The following is a 23,160-nucleotide window of genomic DNA, read 5'->3' on the forward strand; positions in this document are numbered from 1 at the left end:
ATGTATGACTGCATTACATGAACTAAATCACTCATGATTTTGATAAAGATCATATAGGAACTATAAATATACTTACACACGCACATTTGTGAGAATTACATATTTTGATTGACATGTAATGATATTTTGTCACCTAACACCCGAACCATAGGTCCGCCCATAATAAATTTGGTATTAAAATGTGTGGGAGACATGAGGAAAAAACTCATGAAATTTCAGCGCCACAGGTTAGGGGTTTTGATGCAGCGGCAACAATTTGACAGGGAGGGGCCATTATACCCCCCCCCCGTCCTTATCAGGGTTAAGTAAAAAGTGCAGGGATAAGTAGGGGACATTCCTAAATTCATAGCCAATAAGAAGGGTTGAGTAAATGAAGTAAAAGGATTGTGACAGAAATAATATGATGAATAAATTACTGATTGTTACCAAAAGATATAGTTATGTAGTGAAATTGACAGTAAAACCACCCTTCTGGTTTGCCTTTTGATAATGCTTAATTGATTGTTATGTTTTCAGTCATGTAGACGTTGATGTATTCTTTCAATGTGTGTCTTTCCTCGCAGTATATTTCTAAAAATACATGTAAATAAATACCATCCTCATATCTTGATTGCTGTCATTGTTCTGATGACCATATCAAATCACTGATAATACATCTTGTGCACCTTTCTGTCTCTTGTTTTGAAAACATCCAGCCTCTAAGAATACAGATGGAAGAGAGTCTAGTGAACAATATAGGTAAGTTGCGAAAGTATCAACACTTTGTATGGTTTCGAGTTTGAAGTTTGAGTTCATTGGTTTCACATTTCACATGCAGCTTCAGTACAGATAACACAATATATACAAGACATATTGTGTCATAATTTAAAAAATTATTATGGTATTAAATTGACATATTATCAGACTACAAAATTACATATCACCAAATATATTTGACAACTATTATCATTTAAAAAGAAACCCACACAGGAAAAGTACATAACTGTTAAACGTACAGGAACCTATATAAAAGCATTTTGTAAGAAATAATTAATGCAAGCACCCTTTTATTCATTGATGTGTTGAAAATTTAGCATGCTTTTTTCAAAGTCTAACAACAAGGATTTTTGTTTAATTTTTTTAGAATCGTAATGGATTCTATGAATCTGATAGAACCAGTTAGATGATGAAAACCTGTCTAGAAAAAAAAATTAAATGGATTTTAAGATCTATTTTGTATCATCCCATTTCAACAATTGTCTTTTTACTTTTTTGGATGTTTTTTCTTTTATGTAGTAAATGGATCCATCAACTTTCAAGAATCTATAGAAATGAAAATTAAAAATGAATGTAAATATGAAATGAAATGATAATGGAAATGGAGTTGGAAATGGAATTGGAAATGGATATGGAAATGGAAATGGAAATGGAATTGTAAATGAAAGTGGAAATTGAAATTGAAAAGGAATTGGTAATAGCAATGTAAATGGAGCTCAAGATGGCGCACTTCTAGAGACAACATGCATTTTTGCGAAGTGAGAAAACCCGAGGAAAAAAAGCAGAAATGTCTGCTAGGAAAAGGATCTTAGAGAACCTAAATACCATCGCTAAATACTTTGAACAACCTGGAGACAAATCAGATAAAGAAACATAAATTATGGACAGTAGCGGGGACAAAATGGATACTCAAAGTATGAGTGAAGTACCTGCCGGTCACATCGATAAATCTATCCCCGAAGCTCTGGGCGTGGAATCTGCCATCAGTACGATGGACCATGTTGACAAGAAACGACGAACAAACGGCAACGGAGATCAGGCAAGTAACACCGCAGCTAATGATACAAAGGAATTGCTTATGACGATTATTAACAAAATAGACAATACAAACAGTAAAGTGGACAAAATGAATAATAACTTGACATCCAGACTAGATGTGGCTCTGCAGAAGATGGGCGAAAACAGGAAAGACATCGACGAATTGAAAGACAAACAACAGCACAATGATTTTGAGCTTAATGAAACAAAAGACAGAGTAAAAGAGCTTGAGAAAGAAAATCAAAGAATGAAGGAACGTTTGGTTGATCTTGCAGCTAGAGAAATGAGATGCACAGCTGTTTACTTTGGCTTTCCTGAGGGCTGTGAGAAAGGAAATTGTGAAGGGCTGATCCAGTCGTTTGCAGAGTCACATCTGGATATGCAGGGGCAAGACCTACGTATAGAGAGAGCGCATCGCTCTGGGCTGGCATCTAAAAGAGGGGCTCCTCGCCCCATAATGGTGGCTTTCAATCGGTACACGACGAGAAGTGCCATCCTCGCAAGTGCCAGAAAACTCCTAAAAAACAAACCTTTTGTGTATGAGGACAAGGAAAAACCCATTTTCATTGATGAAATGCTACCTAAGGAGATAAGAGACCTACGAAAGAAGATGTCACATACCAGACAGAAGCTGAAGGAAGAGCACGGAAGGGCTTACTTCAAATATCCAGCAAGGCTCTTCTACCGCGACAAGCAAACACAGAAGGAAGTGGAGTTTAAGAAAGGTTGAAAATTAAAGACACCATCAACAGAAAGAAGAAGAATTAAAGCAACAAGTAAGGAAAGAGCAAGATGATAAAACAACAAAAGGCACTTTTGATTAAGTTTGTTGAACAAGGAGGGTTATATCAGATAATTTTTAACAACGCGATGTGTCGCTTGAGCTACGATGAAAGAGGCTGAGGGAACAACCTCATGCACACCTTTTTTTGTGCATTTTTTCCTATTGTAACTGTTTATGTTTTTTGTTTGAAATAGTGGGACCAACATTTGATGGTTACATGATGGACAATGGATTTGAAATTAATGACGCATAATGTAAATGGATTAGGGGACTTCAAGGCTAGGAAGCGATACTTCAATTTCCTGTTAAAGTTAAAAAAGGATGTAACTTTACAGGAAACACATTCCACCGAAAAGAACGAAATCTTGTGGAGAAATCAAATCAGATCAAACATAATATTCAGCCACTGAACATCCATGAGCAGAGGAGTGTGTATAATATTCAGAAGAACTTCGGACATTAAACTTATTGACTCGGTCAAAGATAAAGTAGGACGCTTTTTATGTATCAAAGTTGAAATATACAAGAATTTTTTTGTTATAGCCAATTTTTATGCACCCAACAATGAAAAAGAGCATGTAGAGTTTTTTAATGGTTTTAATTCAATACTGCAAGAATTTAATAATGAAGGTCATACATGTATAATAGGTGGTGATTTTAATCTTATTCAGGATTTGGGCATGGATAGAGAAGGGGGTGCTATGAAAACAATTTGGAAGCATTCTTGTACCCTGGTAGACAGTTTGAAAGATTATTTTCATATTATCGATATTTGGAGAGTAAGAAACCAAACAACTAAAAGATTCACTTGGAGGAGATATACACCATATGTCCAATCAAGACTAGACTTCTGGCTAATCACAGAAACTTTGCAAACTGACGTTGTAGAAAATGATATATTTCCATGTGTGCTGTCAGACCATGATTATGTTACATTGCACTTACATGTTAAGAAACAGAGAATGGGGCCTTCATACTGGAAATTCAACAACAGTCTATTAAATAATGAGGAGTTTGTTGAGGCTCTTAGTGACAATGTCTCTTTATGGGTTGATGAATATGAACATAAACATGACAAAAAAATGCTGTGGGACTGGCTAAAATATAAAATACGAGAGTTTACTATCCCATTTTCAAAAAAGAAAAAATGTGAAAAGGAAAAGCTGAGACAAGAGCTAGAGGAAGAGCTGAAAAAAATATATGAAATGGAAGGGGACAGTTTGAAAGAAGAAACTTTAATTAGAAAGAAACAAATTGAAGAGAAATTACATAAAATTTACGACTATTTTGCGGATGGGGCAATTTTGAGGTCAAAGTGCACTTGGTATGAAAAGGGTGAGAAAAGTAACAAGTACTTTTTATCATTAGAGAAAAGCCTGGCTGAAAATACATGTGTTGATGTGTTGGATACAAAGGATGGGCTTATTCGAAAACAAGCAAACATCCAAATGTTTATTAAAGAATCCTTTCAAACATTTTTTGAGAATAGAAATATGGTATATCAAGAGGATTGTATGGAATATATTTGTCAAAGTAGACTTGAGCAGTTAACAGAATCAGAAAAGGCCTTGTGTGAAGGTTGCATATCATGCAATGAGGCAAAAGAGGAATTGATGAAAATGGCAAAAAATAAAACTCCAGGAAATGATGGCATCACAGTAGAGTTTTATGAGGTATTTTGGCCTTTGGTTTCAAAATATGTGATTGATTCTTTTAATGCTTCATACAATGACGAGTGTATGTCAGTTTCACAAAGGCAGGGAGTAATAAAATTAATTCCTAAGCCCAACAAGGACAAACTTAAACTTGGTAACTGGCGACCAATCACTCTGATAAATGTTGACGCAAAAATCCTTTCTAAATGTTTAGCCAAAAGGATATCTAAAGTGATAGAAAATTTGATCAACAGTCAACAGACTGCTTTTGTTAAAGGGAGATATATTGGAGAAGGGATTCGATTAATATCAGATCTCATGTTTTATGCAGAAAAAGAGGATTTACAAGGTATAATAATGGCATTGGATCTCACTAAGGCATTCGATTCATTAAGCCATTCATTTATTTTCCAATGTATGGAAGCCTATAACTTTGGGCCCTCACTAATACAGTGGGTTAAAATTCTATATAAAGATATCAGTAGCTGTGTTTTGTTAAATGGGTTCACTACAGGTTACTTCAAAGTTAGCAGAGGAGCAAGGCAGGGTGATCCTCTTGCACCTCTGTTATTCATTTTGGGATTGGAAGTATATTTGAATAGAGTAAGAAATAATGGCAATATTGTGGGTTTTGAAGTGGGGGGGGGAAGGAAATAAAATACACAGCTTATGCTGATGACATAACATGTTTTTGCAAAAGTAATGAGTCCCTAAAAATTGTATTTTCAGAGTTTGAGGAATTTTCAAAAATGTCTGGTCTTTGTATAAATAAATCTAAAACTGAAGGCATGTGGATCGGTAAGAATAGGCATGAAGGTGAAAAGGACAGTGCTTATACATGGCCAGAGAAGGGCATAAAAGTTCTGGGCATATATTTCTCATATGACTTTGAAGAACCAAGGAAAATAAACTTTGAAACTCGAATTAAAGAAATGAGAAATATACTTGCTAAATGGAAAAACCGAGGACTAACATTGATTGGCAAAACACAAATCTTAAAAACCTTTGTAATGTTGAAAGTAATTTATCTCTTGTCCAACATTTCATTGCCCACTGAATTTGTCAAAGAAATTGAGAAGCTCATGTTTTCATTTATGTGGAACGGTCCGGACAAAATCTCAAGAGCAACTATGTATGCTGATTACTCAGAAGGGGGACTGAAATTCCCAAATATTCAATGTATGATAAATACTCAGCTGGTAAAATGGGTTCAACGATATTTTCACAAATCAGATCACAGCTGGACTATTCCTTTTGAGAATTTCTTAAGGTTATATGGTGGTAAATCTATTTTTGTCAGTAATTATGCAATTGAGAAACTACCAAAAATCGAGGATATTCCTCCATTTTATGTTGCCTTATTGAAAGCATGGTTAAAAACAGATATTCATTGTGAATTGGTTACTAACGATAGAAGTCAGGTCAGTATACTGAAGCAGAGTGTCTGGAATAATAAGTTCATTCTGGTTGATAACAGGTCAGTATACTGCAGAGCATTACATGAGGCAGGGCTTTGTAATATATACCAATTGTTTGATAACAATGGAAAAATTCTCCATTTTGATTTTTTGGAATGAAAAAGGTGTTTCAAACAAACATTTTTTACAATACATGGCAATAGTGAACTCTGTGAAGAAAGAGTGGAAATGTGAATTTGTTCCCTTGGTATTCGAAAAAAAATTGAATAGAGAAAGTGAAGAGCACTCTCAATTAGAGTTCCTGTTATCTGAACTATATAAACTCAAGTCGAAAATAGTGTACAAGGGTTTTCTTGCTGAAGTAATAGCAAGACCAGTTTGTGAACAATTATTCTCTAGCACCTTTGATATTCAAGAAAATGACTGGTCACAAATCTATATTTTACCTTTCAAGTGCACAATTGAAGTAAAAATGAGAGTTTTCCAATTCAAACTGTCACATAACATACTTTATACTAATAACAGATTGTATAAGATGAAATTAGTTGAGTCAGAGATGTGTACCTTTTGTAATTCAACTTTAGAAACACCTGTTCATTTATTTTATGACTGTGATGTTGCTTCTAAGCTTAGACAGGAACTTGTTGATAATATTGGCACGAAATTTAAAGTTAAGTTTGAAGATCTCAGCAAGAAAAGAATAATGTTTGGATTCATCAAAGATTGGAAAGGGCCCAATATGATGTTACTGAATCACTTGTTGCTTATGTTTAAAAGATATATTTATATCCAAAAATGCAAAAACGCAAAACCATGTTTAAGTGGGCTCATGTCTTTTATCAGTAACACGAAATATATAGAACTTAACATTGCAAAACAAAAGAAGATTGAAGGAATGCACTATAAGAAATGGTCCCCTGTGGAAGAATTATTTTGATTTTAATCCTATGATATATACTGTAGAAAAGAAAGTGTTACCCACTATTTCTGTATTGTTGGACATTTTTCATTTGTTTTTACCTTTGTAATTATTGTGCAGTGATTTTTATGATTATTGTTATCATGATGTATGTACGAATTACTTGATAAATAAAAGTAATGTAAATGGAAATGGAAAAGGAGTTGGTATTAGAAATAAAAATGGAAATGGAAATTGAAATGGAATTGTGAATAGAAATGTTTACCCTCTCTTTCTTCAGAGCATACCATCAACACACAGCAGAACAATGAAGAGGCAATGAGGAATGTCTTCATTGCCGCTCGCAACGTTGCCAGGGAGGAGGTGGATGACCTCCTAGCCGACTTCCGTCACACGAGGGCGCGCGGTCCGGGTTCCATCTTCGGAGACCAGTACCTGACCAACGAGGACATGCCAAAGAGCCAGGAGCTGAAGATTGTGGAATCGACACTACTACCCCATCTTGACAGGCTTACTTCGTGAGTATCAATGCTATTATGTTCTCTTCAGGGTCAAACCTGCTATAGCTGCAACCTGTATAGAAATACCACCTTTGTGTAGAGACTCTTTTCGGGTTGTCCGTCTGTACGTCCCGTTCTCGTGATCGCGTTATCTCCAGAAACAATTGATGGATTGCCGCCAAACTTGGGTCATGTATGAACTCTCTTCACTCCCTTCTCTCTCTCCCCTCCCCATTCTCTTACCCACTCCCCGTCCTCTCTCATTCTCCTGTTCCCTCTCTACAGATCTGAAGTAGAGAAGGAGCCTAAGAACCAGGCCCTTGCTGCATCACTCAACACCTTCATGAAGCAAGCCGGTGTGAAGAACCAGACTGGTAGTGCTCTAGAGAGGGCCCCTAGCTTCATCAACAAGGACAGGAGAGGGCCCCTCAAGTTCCCCCACTCTACCAAAAAGGTTAGCTTAGCTCAAACATTGATTGTACCTTTCTTCGGTGGAATAATACAATTTAATAACCAATTTTATTTTGTTTAAGGAGAGCAAAAAAAAAAAAAAATCATCTTTACGGAAAGCCAGCTTACATTTTCAGTTTGCATGTGGTGCTGTTTTTGCACTACCTAGATTTCTTTTTAATCTTACAATATTATGAAAATAAGAAAAGAAAGAAATCATCAGAAATTGATGGAACAAGTCTTTATCACCCCACTCGTGATATACTGATGCAGTACTTCTTCAGCTTTCAAATTCTTACATTCATCAAGATCCTATCCCTATTTTTTCCTGATAGTTAATAAAGGTCATGTGTACGCTGTATTGCTTTGCATAAAATGAAAATCATACATACTGTAATCGTCATGTTTTCAAGAAAACAAGTATTTGAACTCTGCTTTCTACAACAAATGCAATGGTTTTGAAACTCTTGATTGATGAATTCCTCAATCCTACTATAAAGTCTGTTTTGCCTTCAAAATATTGATTTTTTTTTTTAGCATGCATTTCTTCTCAAACTTAATCTTTGTCATTCTCTTTTCTCTCTCTGTTACAGCAGTCGGTGAAAGGCCATGTATTTCAAAAGAACCAGTATTTAAACACCACCTTCTGCAACCAGTGTCATGGTTTACTATGGGGCATTGGCTACCAAGGCCTTCAGTGTACTCGTAAGTTTTGCCACATTTAATATCGTAGTTGTTGTTTTTTCTCCATATTTTCCTGAAAGAACGGTTTACTTACATTCTCAAATGTTAAGCATCCATTTTAAACAAAGGTTGTTCTTGACAACCTGAAAGCTTGTCTGAGACTTGCCCGACATAGAAACATGTAATCTATGCAGACTGGGTTCCAAGTATTGTAGTCCATTCATTAACAACAGGTTAAAGGAATAACCCATCGCTAGGTCCCCAGGAAGAAACATGCTTCAATTTGAATAAGTTTTATTAAACCGGTCTTTTGGGGGTGGAGAAATAAAATGGTCCCTAGAAAATGGGGAAATGGGCATTCCAAGGAAATGGAATGGTCCCCAGGAAAGAAACATCCATGAATTTGAATATGTTAGTAAACGAGTCTAGTCTATCCTATGATAACCTTTCTGTCTTTGTCTGTGTTTTTCGTTGTTTCTTTCTATTCAGTTTTTTAAACCAAATTGAGGGGGGGGGGTATAGGATACAAAGCACAAGTGTAAATTTCCTTTAACAAATGTAATTTAAATATGTACATGTAGTATTAATATGTCACATGATTAATTAATTTAGTCCTACTAAAAAACCCATTTGGCAAATTTCACTCAATACGGACAAAATGTAAGCAAAATTTATGCTGAATACCATGTAAAAATATTTGAATTCCCTAAAAGATCCACAGATAGTATGAATTTGATGGGATGTACACTGTATTGTCTTTCAAATAATCGGTTTAATGTACTTATCTCATGTGAGTCAGGTTCATGTCTGGACACAAATTACCACAACCCAAGATAATCTGAATTACATGGAATGTATGTAGACCGCTGTATATCAGACTGCAAGTTTAACTTTAACTTTCACGAGTCAAGTCCATTCCCTGAGCAGATTTGAACAGAATTGAAAATTCTTGTAATAACCCAGGATAATCTGATTTCTTTTTTCTTTCTTTTCTATAATATAATCATCTTTATTCAATATTGCTCTTGACTTTGCAAAAACATAACAAAACATATATATAGAGTTGAGAATTCTCAAACTTTTATATTATGTATATACATGATATAAACAATAGAATTTAAAAAAAATATCTGATTTCTTGATTGTAATGTATTTCTTTTCAGATTGTGAATTTAATGTACACAAACAAGGTCCCTGTCTGGAGCAAATTACCTCGGAATGCCCGGGCAAGAAGAAAAAAAGGGACAAGGAACACAGAAAAACAAAAAGTAATTTCCCTGCTAACATTGCCATCGGCCAAGGTAAGCATTTGTTTTCCTGTTTTACATCTTTGAACATTTTATTGTATTATCAAAATATATAATGTCTGTGTTTATTTATTAATATTTTATCCTGTTCTATACTTGTTAAAATGATATGTTAATAATAATAATAATAATAATGAATGTTACTTGTATAGCGCATATCACTAACACAAAGAAAGTCCCTATGTGCTTAGGAAAGAAGGAAATAGAGATAGGGCGCAATAGAAATGAACATTTAAGCCTGATACATGAACATAATTAATTACAAACAACAATAATGATACGTAATTCCTATAAAGCTTTCATGTAATAGATTGTACACTCAGGTAATACAAATTTTTCAAATGAAAATTAAATGAAATTAAATTGAATATTAAATATGTACATGATACTATAACCATGTTGTATTTTCCTATCCATTATCTAACTTATCTAACTTCAACCCTGTCTGTATTTTTCGATGTGCTACATATACTGAATGCTAACATCAACCCTGGACTTGTTAAACTTTGTCAATAATACCAGGTAAAGATGATTCCAAGGCGATTCCTACCCCTCTCAGTTCGCCCATTACTAACGTCATTCACATGCAAGGAGACAATGAAGAACTAAGTAAGTGATCTAAAGAAGTAGACTTCATTCTTCACATTCGTAATTAGCTAAATGTCAATTATGTATCTCATTGTGTTCAATTAATGTATATTTCTTTTCAGTATGGGGTTAACTACTGTTAATTGTATTTTTGACTATGATTGTATGTGATAAACTGCTGTTTATTTATTTCTATATTATGTGCAATGGACCTTGTGGCAGATTAGCCCTGTGCTAAACAAGTTATCCAATAAAGTCTATCTTCATGCATGGAAGAAAAGTAATCTTTTTTGCAAGACATGGACGAAAATAGAGAAGGAAAGCTATTCGTTGCTGATGAAAGATGATCTAATGCCTATCAAATATTTTCTAGTTTTGTGCTTAGTATTATATTGCATTCTTCCCCTTCTTCCCCCTCTTCTCTCCTCCTCCTCTCTTTCTCCTTCTTTTCCCCCTCCTCCTCTCTCTCTTTCTCTCTCCCTTTCTTTCCTCCTCCTCCTTCTTCTTCGTCTTCTTCCTTATCTCCCTTTTCTCCTCCTTCTCCTTTCTCTTTTCTTCTTCTTCTTCCTTATCTCCCTTTTATCCTCCTTCCCCTCCTTCCTCTCTCTCTCTCCCCTCCTTCTTCTCCTTCTTCCTCTTCCTCTTGTCCTCTTCTTCCATATGTCTTCTGTGCATTACATCATCATACAAAGTCACTGGTATCTTATGTTCATCAATGAGGTCAACCAATGATTAGTTTACATCATCATTGCATAAAGTCTCTATCATTTTATTCGTCTCGCCAAGGTAACTAATCTGCATTCGATATTTAATTACTTTATATCGAAAAGTCATTAATGCCAATGATATCGGTCCTGGCATGTTATGACCAGTATCATTGTTGTAACGTATGGATAGTTTGTTTATTTGCTGTAATTACACTCAAAATCCATCCATGATGTACATATAAATGATATCTCTCTTGGTCACACACAAAAACATTGTTCATTTTTTGTATTAAAGACCAGTTATGGTCATGCGATTGCATTGTGAAAGAAACGTTGTGGAATCGATCAGAAAAGGTTGATCATCTAGCATAGAGTATTGGTGTGTACTGCAAGGTTCTGGAATCATCAACATGATAAGAAATTTGGCCCAGTCTTCGTAAAGTTACAAGCACTGTACACAGAAAGATGAATATGGGACTACGCACACGTGTGCGACCTGTGCGTTTATCTCTCACACACCAATAGATAAACTAATTTACCAAATATATCAATTAGTAGGCGGTTTCCCGGCAAAATTTGTATCATCATGTATTAGTCAAAACATACTCTTTCACATGATTGGTAATAAGAGCTTCCATTTCATTTTTTGAAATTGGGGCGTTTCCAATACTGGTCTTTCCCTGCAAACTCAGTCTTACAGAAAACCAGTGTTGAATTTCTGTTACTGTAGTAAGAGGTGAATTACTCCTATGTCAACTCATGGATATTGTTTATGCATTCTATCTGTCACAGTGACAGCCATTTTGAAGCTCTCATACTGTTCCTGTAGCTAGAGAGACACTTATCAATGACATGCAATATCTTTCAACTAGAGTCGACCTCTACGATGACCTTGTCCTGTTTCAAGTTTTTCCTATTGTAAAATCGTAGTCACTATAGGCCTGTTCTCATCAGCTCGAGATTGCCAAATATCCTGCTATTTCAACTATCCCAATCCAGTTAATTTGCGTCTTCATCAGTCGGAAGTTGCAATTAGCGAGATATTTGGTCGGGATAATCATCCCAAGATATCTTGGGATAGTTTGCAAAATATCCCACTATTTGGCAAAATTTCCTGCTATTTGTTTGTAGCGTCTTCACCAGCCCGAAGACTCGTACTATGCGCGAACGCTTAGCAAAATATCTCAAGCAAATTTCTCAAGGTCGAGTTTCAAGTTTTGAGGTCGAATCTCGATCTGATGAAGACGGGATTTGTAACTTCAGGATTATTTCCCAAATCAGAAATAGCGGGCTATTTGGCAATCTCAAGCTGATGAGGACAGGCCTTATTTAAACAGAATCCAAAATGTCATGCACTGTGATTAGCGAGGCAGGATGTAATTTGTAATGAGATACAGCATTTATAATATACTGTTTGAAGCTTTTGTACTTTTGTCACCAGAAGTTTATATGTGTGTACACATAGTGAATATTCTGAAAGGGAATTACAGTTTGTATTTTCTGAGGGTTTGCTAACATTATGATGCAATAAACTAGTGTGTGTGTTTTTTTTTTTGTTTTTTTTTTGTTTTTTTTTGGGGGGGAGAGGGGGGGGTTCTTTTTTAAAAGAGGTATTAAAGCATAATGCACTACACATTCTGTATCATCTTGATCTAACGCGTGGATAAGGACTTTATGTGTATGACCTTTTGTGTAGCTTCTTTCATTTTTCATCCCAACTTCATATTCATTACATGTTTACATCCACTAAATGCACGTTCAGATATTACATAATAACACCCCCCCCCCCCACAAAACAGCAGCGTTTTTTTAATGTGAAATGTGTAAATGAATAGCAACTGTGTGCAACAAAGTATCCTCTGTGTTATAAGATACAGAAAGGTGAAGCATATTACACTTGAACGTCATACAAAAATTATTTTAAGAAACGAACTTGTTTTACCGCTGCATACTGAACTAGGCTTAACATATTTTATGTGAACATGCCTCTAGTACTACAGATAGCGTGCAGTAAAATTGTACTTTGAGAAGGATGTGATGTCTTTATTGTCTCATGGCAAATGCTACAGGATTGATTGATGTAGCAATATAATGTAGATAATACAATATCAGTTTCATTTTCCACGTAAGAAACCTTGAAAAGTGACGGAAATATTAGATTTGACATTTCTAGCCGGATAGATATCAGAAATTGACAAAAAGCTGGCTGAAGATTCTAATGGATGCAGGATTTTTCAAATGAGTTTGGCACAGAAATGGTTGAATATTATTTATAAATATTGTAGGATTGTGTAAATAGACATGCTACCCAACTATATCACCAGTTCCCTCTTACTTAGAACTTTTAAAAGTCTTTAACGTGGAAGAAACTTTACATTGGAAAACGGTCCATAGATATTAAAGCATATGTCTATTTGCATCAGATTCAAGTATTACCAAGAAATAGAATAAAGAAGCATGTGTGGAAGGAGAAGAATTATTAGTAGTAATAGTTGTTGTTTTTGTTGTAGTAATACAGTTTTGTAATTGTAATAGCGGTAGTGGTTATAATATATCTCCCAGGTAGAACATGTATATATGAAGAAATCCAAGTTCTTTTGAAGCAGAGAAGTCTTATTTCCTCGGTATGAGAGTACAGTAGTATTTATATATTGTTAAATACTTCCTCAACCATTAGAACAGTATTTAAAGACACATATTTTTAATAGACATTTATGGGGAAGTTAATTGTATAATTGATGAGTTCTTTCAGTTTCATTTTGTAACTGACTTGTCAATCACTGATGAATATTGCTTAAAGTAATACATTCTGAACCTGAATTTTGTCTTGCATAGTTGACATTGTAATTGTATATTTTTTTAGCAATGTTATTGTAGTAGTGGTGGTATTTCATGAGTCATCCTATACAGGTAGTACTCATCGAACATTGTTATTAATAGGGTTGGTGTGAAGTAAACGACTGAAAGTCATAACAAAAATGTCTACAACTTTTAGGGAGGTATCATTGTTTGTTTTTTATCGGTCATTTTTTATGATTCACTCTGTAGTATTCAAAGAAGATTGTAATGAATAGGGTGGTAATGGGATATAAAGTAAAAAATTATATCAATCTTATGCCTATTTTTTACGAGTTATTTTTATGGGTCACTGTGTAGTATTCTTGAAAAGTTGTGATTGATAGGGTAGTAATGGGATAGTAGGCTTTAAATAAATAAAATCTGTAGATTTTTTTGTAAACTGGCTAATTCATTAACAGCTCTTTTCTACTTCATATTTTATGAGTCACTCTGTAGTATTCATGGCACATTTTTAATAACGGGGTAGTAATGGGAACGTGGTTCACACAGCAAAGAATTTAACTCTAAATATTTGTTTCCTAAGTGTTTTGAAGAGGGGGGGGTATAGTAATCCAATCTGCTTTTTTTCATTTACTTTTGTAGTCACTCTGTAGTATTCATGGAACATTATTCAATGTTAACAGGGAAGTAATGGGATGATAGAAGTATAGAACTTTGAAGCCTCTTGAATTGTTTCTTCTTTTCTTAGACTACTTGATCACTTTATGAGTTACACTATAATATTAATAAAACATTGTTGAATAGAGTAATAATGAAATATAAGAAAGTTCAGAACTTTTAGCCATAGCTTTGCTTCCGCAATGTACACAGTATCTATTTGAATATATATATGCAATTTAATCCCCCTTTCTGACCATTATTTTATGAGTCACCCTATATGATTCATGGAACATTGTTATTAATAGGGTAGTAACAGGATCGCAGAAAGTTCAGAACTTTTAGCCCTAGCTGTGCTTCCGTAATGTACCCGATATGTACATAGATGCAATGTAATTCGCCTTTCAGACCATTATTTTATGAGTCACCCTACATGATTCATGGAACATTGTTATTAATAGGGTAGTAACAGGATCGCAGAAAGTAAAAAACCAAAGCCTTTACGATTGATACCATCGATACTACCATCAACAATCACATACATTCTAGTGTTACATGAGATCCCCCACAGATCCACACAGTTCCACTCAGTTCATATAGTATTAGCGTGGGGGTCGACGAGTGTGTAACAAGTACTAGAAAGAAGCGTAGTTCTTTTTCTTCTGTCAAACAAGGACATATTTATTTATCGGCATGCCACGGAAGTCATAGACGCCTATGGATCTCTCTTACTTTTTTTAACTTAAGTTGTATTTGATGGAGTAGAATAAAGGATATTTCTTTGCAGATTGGATTATCTCTGTAGTGTGAATGAGGTAATTCCTTTTCTGTATGGATAAGAGGAATTTGAATGTATAGAAAAGGAAGCATTCACACAAGAATCTTCGTCTGGATCCGGTCACGATACAGTGTCAGCTCCTCGCATGTTGACAGATTGTCGACAGAAGATTATTCCGATAAACCCGATGTTACAACTGATTATTTATTGACATTTAACCATAGACTTTGGTAACTACAGGCTACATGTACAAGTACAGCCTCAGTTTTTATTTGTTCAAATACGTGTACATGTATGAACATGACTTTGAGTTTGCGTTTTTCAGTGAAGGTGAATGTAACGATGTGTATATTGAACCGGAGAGCAACGGCGTGAGAAGGGATCCCTTTGGCCAACTGGATGAACTACACACTGTATTGAAATCATCTTGGAGATTAACTTGGAAATTTACCTTGAAATTTACGTGGAAATTAACAATGCTAACTACTATATCTTCAAGAATGCTGCAGTATAAACACAGAGGGTGTAATTGGAATATTGCTGTTGTACTTCTTACTAATCAATTATGTATCGCTTTCTCCTCGATTGCTTCGTCATGCCATTATCCATACAGCGCAATTGAAACAAGATTCGCAAAATGGTAGGAATTCAACCAGTCTTCAATCCCTTTTTTTAGATTTATATTTTTGCAAATGCAGCATGAAATGTTTTCTTTTGAATTGCAGGAGTTTTATATGCATGGTTTGCAGCCTTTTATATTATTTGCAATTTGCAATCCACCATTTTAGTTTGAGTTTTTTTTTGTTTTAATTGCATCTTGAACAGTTGAGTCGACTATATTAGTTTTCTCTTGTTGTCATTAGTTTGACCTAAATACATGTACATGTATATGACAGAGCTCAACACTAACAAGCACGTGAGACACATGGGCACCCTAAATTTTAGTTCAGATCCCCATAATTTTGACATTTTACATAGGGTCTATTGCATACAGACTGTAAATTTTTTGATCTGGACTTCCTTGTAACATTTAGTGTAGAGCCCTGTACATGTACATGTATGTGAGATGAATTTTGTAGCGTAATAACTTTTCATCTGTGCTTCGATGCCTGTTTAGATATAGACGTACATAAACAAACAGATTTTCATCTGGGTATTCTTTATTTGGATATCACCCCCTCCCCTAGCTTCATTTTTAGTTTGAGTTCTAATACTGTGAATGATACATGTTCAATGTAGACAGGTCATTTCCCAGAAAAGCATGATTTTACCAGTGTTTGAAACTTGTAGTAGTACAAGTAGCAGAAACTCCAGAATGAATTTTGATTGAACGTAACCCTGTCCAGATGCATGCCAGGGAGTGTTTGGTCATTCAATTTATTTGCAAGCACTTTTGAGCATCACTTTTACATTGCAGATTAACCCATTGATTCTTGGAACCAGGTTGGCTCCTGTAGTAAGCCTGCGGGAATTAAACAATTCAATTGCTGAAATATTTTATTGCATTGCACTAGATTTGATTATGTTGGTGATAACCTGTATAAAATGTTATGTTGAAGCTTTGGTTTATTTGCATGAATGGTGAATGTTTTACTTTGTTTTGGGGTCATGATATGAATGGTAACATTATTACTTGCTAAATATGTTTTATTATTAATTTGTATCACAGACATTAAACAGTAAACAACTAGATTGTTCATACACTTACCAAGTTTGGTAATATTTTAAGTATGTGAAATTTGATTTGTCCCGATTTATGTTTCTTGAGAATGACATATTAACGCTTTCATCTAAAAGTATTCAACAAAGGCCCTAATTCTTTCAGTCCCCCTTTCATTTTTGAGTTACGTACAAGGAGTATGAATAATTTAATTGTTAACTGTAAATGTTCTAGTCTTTTGCTTATTATTTAATTAATGGTACAGTGTAATTTGAATTATAGATGCTATAAATGGCTTCAAAATCAGCTTTTCTTTTGATTGTTTTGAATGCAAAACAGATTACAGAAATATTATCAACTCGTACTAGTACATGGTGTACTTGATCGATCCTTCGTAGCAATGAGAAAGCTCTGGAGGAAACTACTATGAAATCGGTAGAGCATGTGGAGGTGTTGTGTTATAGTGGTTTATTTTCGGTTCAAGTGTTGGGGGTTTGAATCCAATCTCCGGAACTGACGTCCTTTGACAAGACATTTATCATCATTTAACCCAATCGCCTGTCTGAACTTGGGTATTCTATAATAAGCCTATGGGAATCAGAGAATTCAGTGGTTAACATTTTGCTCTTTATTTCTCTCACAGTTCAAGTCGCCAAGAACATTGACGTCTCCAACATTGTGGACCAGTTCGAGAAGAAGGACAACCTGCCCAACTCGTCTCTGGACAGCACGGTCCTGTCGCCCTCGTCTCTGGACAGCCAGTCCCAGGGTGATGACCACAGGGGGGCAAGCAAACAGCCCAAACAGAAGAGGAACATCATCAAAAGATCGGCTAGTCTCAAGTCTGAGGTTGGTCCAGCTTTCTGCATGCCATTGTTTTGGTTACATGTCCTCTGTTAATCTAGTTTGTTGTCCCATTAGTGATCGCTAAATAAACATCAAAAGATCGGCTAGTCTCAAGTCTTAAGGTTGGTCCCGCTTTCTGCATGCCACTTTTTGGTTACATGTCCCATGTTAATCTACTTTGTTGTCCCGTTAATGATCGCAAACATTCATTTTTCACAAGAGTTCGGCTAGTCTCAAGTCTAAGGTTGGTCCCGCTTTCTGCATGCCATTTTTTGGTTACATGTCCTCTGTTAATCTAGTTTGTTGTCCCGTTAGTGATCGCAAACATTAATTTTTCACAAGAGTTTGGCTAGTCTCAAGTCTAAGGTTGGTCCCACTCTCTGCATGCCATTTTTTGGTTACATGCCCTCTGTTAGTTAAGTCTGTTGTCCCGTTACTGATCACAAACTTTCATTTTTCACAAGAGATTGGCTAGTACAAATTCTACGTTTGGTCCCGCTGTCTGCATGCCATTGTTTGGTTACATGTCCTCTGTTAATCTCGTCTGCTGTCCCGTTAGTGATCGCAAACATTCATTTCTCACAAGAGCTCCGCCAGTATCAGTTCTATGTTTGATCATGCCGACTGCATGCCATTTGTGTCCCGTGTTTTCTCTCGTAGTTTTTAAAATTGTATTTGATGAATGGAAATTTACCAGTCGACAGCAGAAATGTCGATCAGTAGTTATTCTTGTTTTAAGGCTGTCTATCGACATTTAGTAGTGTATTGGCTTGTTGCCCATTTGTGTTTTCTGTTGCCATTTTGGCTGTTCAGGTTATTGTTCCATTGGAAATAATAATTTTTTACGAATTTGAATAGAACACCAGCTTTTCTTGTTGGACGTTTTAAATTATCAATTTTTGATGCTTCGTTTATTATTCAATGGATGATCAGAAATGGCCAATCTCTTGTAACAGGTTTTCACAGTTTCAAATCTGAGGATCAATCCTGCTGACTGCACATCATTTTTGTTCCATGTCATCTTTTGTCGTTTGTTTCTTATGTTTGTTGGCCGCCCCGGATCGGAAATGGCCAATCTCTTGTGAAAGTTGTTAAAGAGATATCGGCCATTCTCAGTTTCAGGGTTGGTCCCTTTGACTGCATACCATAGATGTTCCTTGCCCTCTTTTGTCCTTCAATTTTGTAAATATTAGTTTGTCGTCCCATTGCAGAGCAGAAATATTCAATTTACATCAGGCCCACATGTACAGTCTCTTGTTAGATGTTTAAATAGTTTGTATCAAACATACTCCAGTGACAATCAGTATCTGCATTCAGTATCCTACCCCAACAGAATCTGTAGTTGATAAAAAAAAAGTTAGATTTTTTTTTGGAACCTGCCATCTACTGCTTGCTGGGCAGCGACTCTACCACCAGGCCATCATTGGTCCACGGCACTTGGTGCAAGCGCCCAAAACTTATTTAAAACAATTGAAACTTCTCTTAGGATGCCTTAAATTCAAAGAATCTATTACTTCATCTCTGTTCCAAACACATACCCAATGGTCCTAACCCAGACCCTTGCTCTTTAACCTAACCACAACATAATTGCAACCCTAACATTATATCTATGACCAAAATCAAGCCTGGAGCCATTGTCCCTGGAGCACATATGTCGGGAGCTCCGATTTATCTTGCCCTTCTAATTTATTTTCATCTGTTGTTGACCAGTACATTTTGTCTTTAAAGTCCTGAATGGTCTTTGTAGTAGCATCTGTCTTCAGTTCATTCGTGTTTCAAGTTGTCTATTGGCATTTGTTACTTTATTATCCTGTCGCTAATTGAAACTTTACAGTCCTCTTTAGTTCCATCATTCTGTAGACACTTTTTTTGTTGATGATTTACCTCAGTGTATTGGCCTTTTCCCCACAGTTTTGTTAGATATTTTCTCTTTTATTGTTTGTGAAGCCCACCAACCTTCTCTTTTACTCGAAATTTATCAGACGTTATGTTGCAGTAAGCACCGATCTTCATGTGCACTCTATTATTTTGGGACGTTTTATGTTCTCCTTAACACCATTTGTTTGATTTTTTCAGTCTTAAGTTGCTTTGATAGTAGTTGTTTGTTTTATTGGTACATGTTTCATCTTGTTATTTCTTATGTCATTCACCGATTGCTAATTGAAAATTTCTCAGTTCTGAACAACCACATTGGTCTGCAATTTGTATTTTTTTTTAATACTTTTCGTTATCAGTTAGTGTTGGCCTATTTGTGATAATTAAGATTCATCAGTCCTTGTAAATAATTGTATATGAGTCTGCTGTTGATTCTTGTTTGATGTATTCAGTCATTGTTTTGTTTATTGATATGTTACTAATTTGGAACTACCCAGGCTGCAGTCTACTTGATTTTTATTTTTATAGACCATTCATCTTGTTGGATATATTTTTAAAGTTATTTTGATTTATTTTCCCATCACTGTCTACAAAATTGGTCAGTTTTCAACAAATTTAAGGAAATATTATTTTCCTCTGTCGACATTGTATTGTTGCTTATTTGTTTCATTGTTGTGATATGAAATAGGGATGAAAAGCTTCTTTTATTATTGTTTTTTGTTCAGTTCATTGATTTCTATTTTGGTCTTTTTTGTTTTGTTTTATTTTGGCGAAGCCTTGCTTATGGAATTATATTTCATATTTTTTATTTGAAATATTTTATGATTTTCTTTGTTAGGTGTGTTGGTATGTTCAGGCAGGAGTAGAAATTCTGATGGTGTACATGATGGTGATATGCTAGTGTTAGGGCTTTTTGTGGTGATGTTGCATATAAAGAAAATGATGATGGGATGATGGTTCTTATTAGCTGAGGAATGCTGGAAAGAATACTTGTGTGGGAAGTTTTGTTTTTCTTGTTGATGTTATATCTTTTTCATCAAGTTCGTAAGAATTGGATACATTATTGTGAAATGTCTTTGCATTTCCCACTTGCCTTCCAGTTCCATAAGAGCACTTTAACTTTCTGTTGCTCTTATTACATATCATCAACGTAATATTTTGTTTCACATGCATCCCACATAAATATATAATTTCTGCTATTATCAGTTGGTGTTTTATGGTTCAGTAGTTTGGTACTTTATTTGTTTTCATAGTTCCACCGTCGCTGTTTGAATGAGAGAGAATTAATTGTAGAGTGTTTAATCATGAAAGAGGAGCGTGATAAGCTATAGGGTACAGGGTGCATCATGGGAGTTAGGGATGTGATAAGCTATTATATCCTGCATCAAAAATGTGTTGGCTTTTGATTGGTTGAGAGCTCGTCACATGACCAGAAATATTTGAACTATTTTTAGAAAGTACTATAAGAGTACTATTTGGGTTTACTATTTGGGAGTTTAAAAAAAAATTGATTTAAAAAAAAAAATTAATTGAATTTTTGATTTTCTTAAATCTTAATTTAATTAAAACAAAATCTTTAAAAAATCTTTTTAGATAAAAATTGACATTTTTTTTGTTCTACATTTTTTTTCTTTCCCAAACATCTATACCATGCCTCTATTTGAGGTACTCGTTAATACTATTGGAGTCACCTCTTGCGCATAGTTTTAACCACAACCTCTCAAGACATGTATATTTGTATACTATTCATGGGGTGTATGGGGAGGATGAGGGATGTGATAAGCTATGATATATGGGGTATGTATTCAAGTTGTATGGTGCAGTTGAGGGATGTTATAAGCTATAATACAGTGGTGTATCAACAGGGATTTACATGTAAAAAGCTATATGAAAGGTGTACATAGGAGCAAAGGGGTGTGATAAGCTACTATTCATGGGGTGTATGGGGAGGACGAGGGATGTTATAAGCTACCATACAGGGTGTATGGAGGGTGTTATAACCTACCATGCAAGGGGTGCATGATAGGGGTTGAGGGGTGTGCTAGTGGAAGAGAGACATGTGTATTCCATCCCTTTTACAGAAATCCACATCCAGCAGTCTGGAAATTGAACATCACAAGAAGAAGATGAATTTTATCAAACGATCATCAAGTCTGAAATTAAAGGTTAGTTAGAGATAGATCATGAGGTTTGTTTGTATTAAAACAAATGGTGTTTTCAATAGTTGCTCTCTTTTCCAAATTAAATAATAGTGATAACAATTTGGTCGCACCTCATTTTTATCAGGGTCAATAAAACTGTAGGAAATGTTAAGGAAAGGGCTCAAACCTAACAGGTGCCTCCCCCTCCTCAAGAATTTTCAAAAATTTGACGAAGGACTTTTGGGTCCAGTCCTTAGAGGCTCACTACACTACTTATAGCTACTTGCGCCATCTAACAGTGCCTAATCGGTGCCTGATGATCCCCCTTTTCTTATGTAAATTGAGAGCTGATTTGATGTGATAACCACCTGGCGGTGAACTCGCAGGGTGGTCTAATCCCCCTGGCCAAAATAGTACAGATGGGCTTTAAAACTTAATCCTGACCCCCTTGGAAAAAGTTAGTGTGGAGCCATCTTCAATAGACCTGCACCTGTCAATCATAATGTTAACATTTTCATTTTTATGTATACTTTTATGGATACTAATTCATTGACCAGTACGTGTGCAGTGACTTTGGTTATTGATTAATGCAGTCGTGGCAATGGTGATAGTGATTATGAAGAGGAGAAACGTAAAATACTATATGAAGATGATGATGATGATGATGATGATCCTGCTGCTTATGATAATGGTAATGATAGTAACAATCATTGTGATTATTATTATTATGATATGATGATTATGATGATTATGATGGTGATGAAGTTTATGTACCCCCCCCCCCCTGAATATGTTTACCTCAACCCAGTCTTGATCCACGCCTTCCTTTGTCTGACCTTTCTTCACCCTCATCGCGCCTCTTGCCTTAACCCTTTACCCCCTTCCTTACCCCCTTCCTATAACCCTCTACTCCAAGCACCCAACCCCATGGGAGCTACATCATTACCACTCTGGACCTCTTTACCTCTCAACCTTGCCCCTCTATTTACCCCTCTAACTACCCCTCTATAACTCACCAGTCTTCATTCCCCTCTTCCCCTGTCTGACCTTTCTTCCCCTGTCTGACATTTCTTCACCCCATCCCAGCCATTTCCACACCCCTTCCTTATCCCCCATGCTGTACCCCTCTACTTCCGGCACCCAAGCCCACAAGAGCTACATCATTACCCCTCTAGACCTCTTTACCTCTCAACCTTGCCCCTCTATTTACCCCTCTAACTCTCCATCCTTCCCCCACCTCTTCCCCTGTCTGACCTTTCTTCACCCCTTTCCCACCGCCTTCTGTACCGCTTCCTAACCCTCACCCTGCACCCCTTTAATCCCGGCACCCAACCCCTCAAGAGCTACGTCATTACCCCTATCAAAGTCATTACCCCTCTCGGACCAAGGGACCCATCAGAACATACTTTGAACAGTGCAAGTCTTAAATGTCATTATCAGTGTGCCAGGAAGGCCGTGACCAGTGGTCGTTGCTTGCTGGAGTATGTGGACTATGTTATAGTGATGGGCTGTAAGTACATGCACTTTAGTTTATCTGTGTCTTTGTATTGATTAAAAGAAACTTACAATGATACTCCGATGACCACAATGTCTTCCAA

The 23,160-nt window shown here is 35.8% G+C and overlaps 1 protein-coding gene across 1 annotated transcript in view; it reads left to right on the top strand.

Moving 5' to 3' along the window:
- Positions 1–17,600, top strand: part of LOC100890655 (rho guanine nucleotide exchange factor 11) — a 28,632-nt gene extending 11,032 nt beyond the window's left edge. Inside the window, exons 5-11 of the mRNA XM_030978754.1 lie at positions 696–738; positions 6,851–7,088; positions 7,356–7,524; positions 8,114–8,225; positions 9,368–9,505; positions 10,034–10,120; positions 17,344–17,600. Coding sequence (XP_030834614.1) covers positions 696–738; positions 6,851–7,088; positions 7,356–7,524; positions 8,114–8,225; positions 9,368–9,505; positions 10,034–10,120; positions 17,344–17,600 — 1,044 coding nt within the window. The remainder of the gene's footprint in view (positions 1–695; positions 739–6,850; positions 7,089–7,355; positions 7,525–8,113; positions 8,226–9,367; positions 9,506–10,033; positions 10,121–17,343) is intronic.
- Positions 17,601–23,160: the final 5,560 nt, after the last annotated feature.

Source organism: Strongylocentrotus purpuratus, unplaced genomic scaffold (genome assembly GCF_000002235.5).
Source record: "Strongylocentrotus purpuratus isolate Spur 01 unplaced genomic scaffold, Spur_5.0 spur5_scaffold_1, whole genome shotgun sequence".
Classification (NCBI taxonomy): Eukaryota; Metazoa; Echinodermata; class Echinoidea; order Camarodonta; family Strongylocentrotidae; genus Strongylocentrotus; species Strongylocentrotus purpuratus.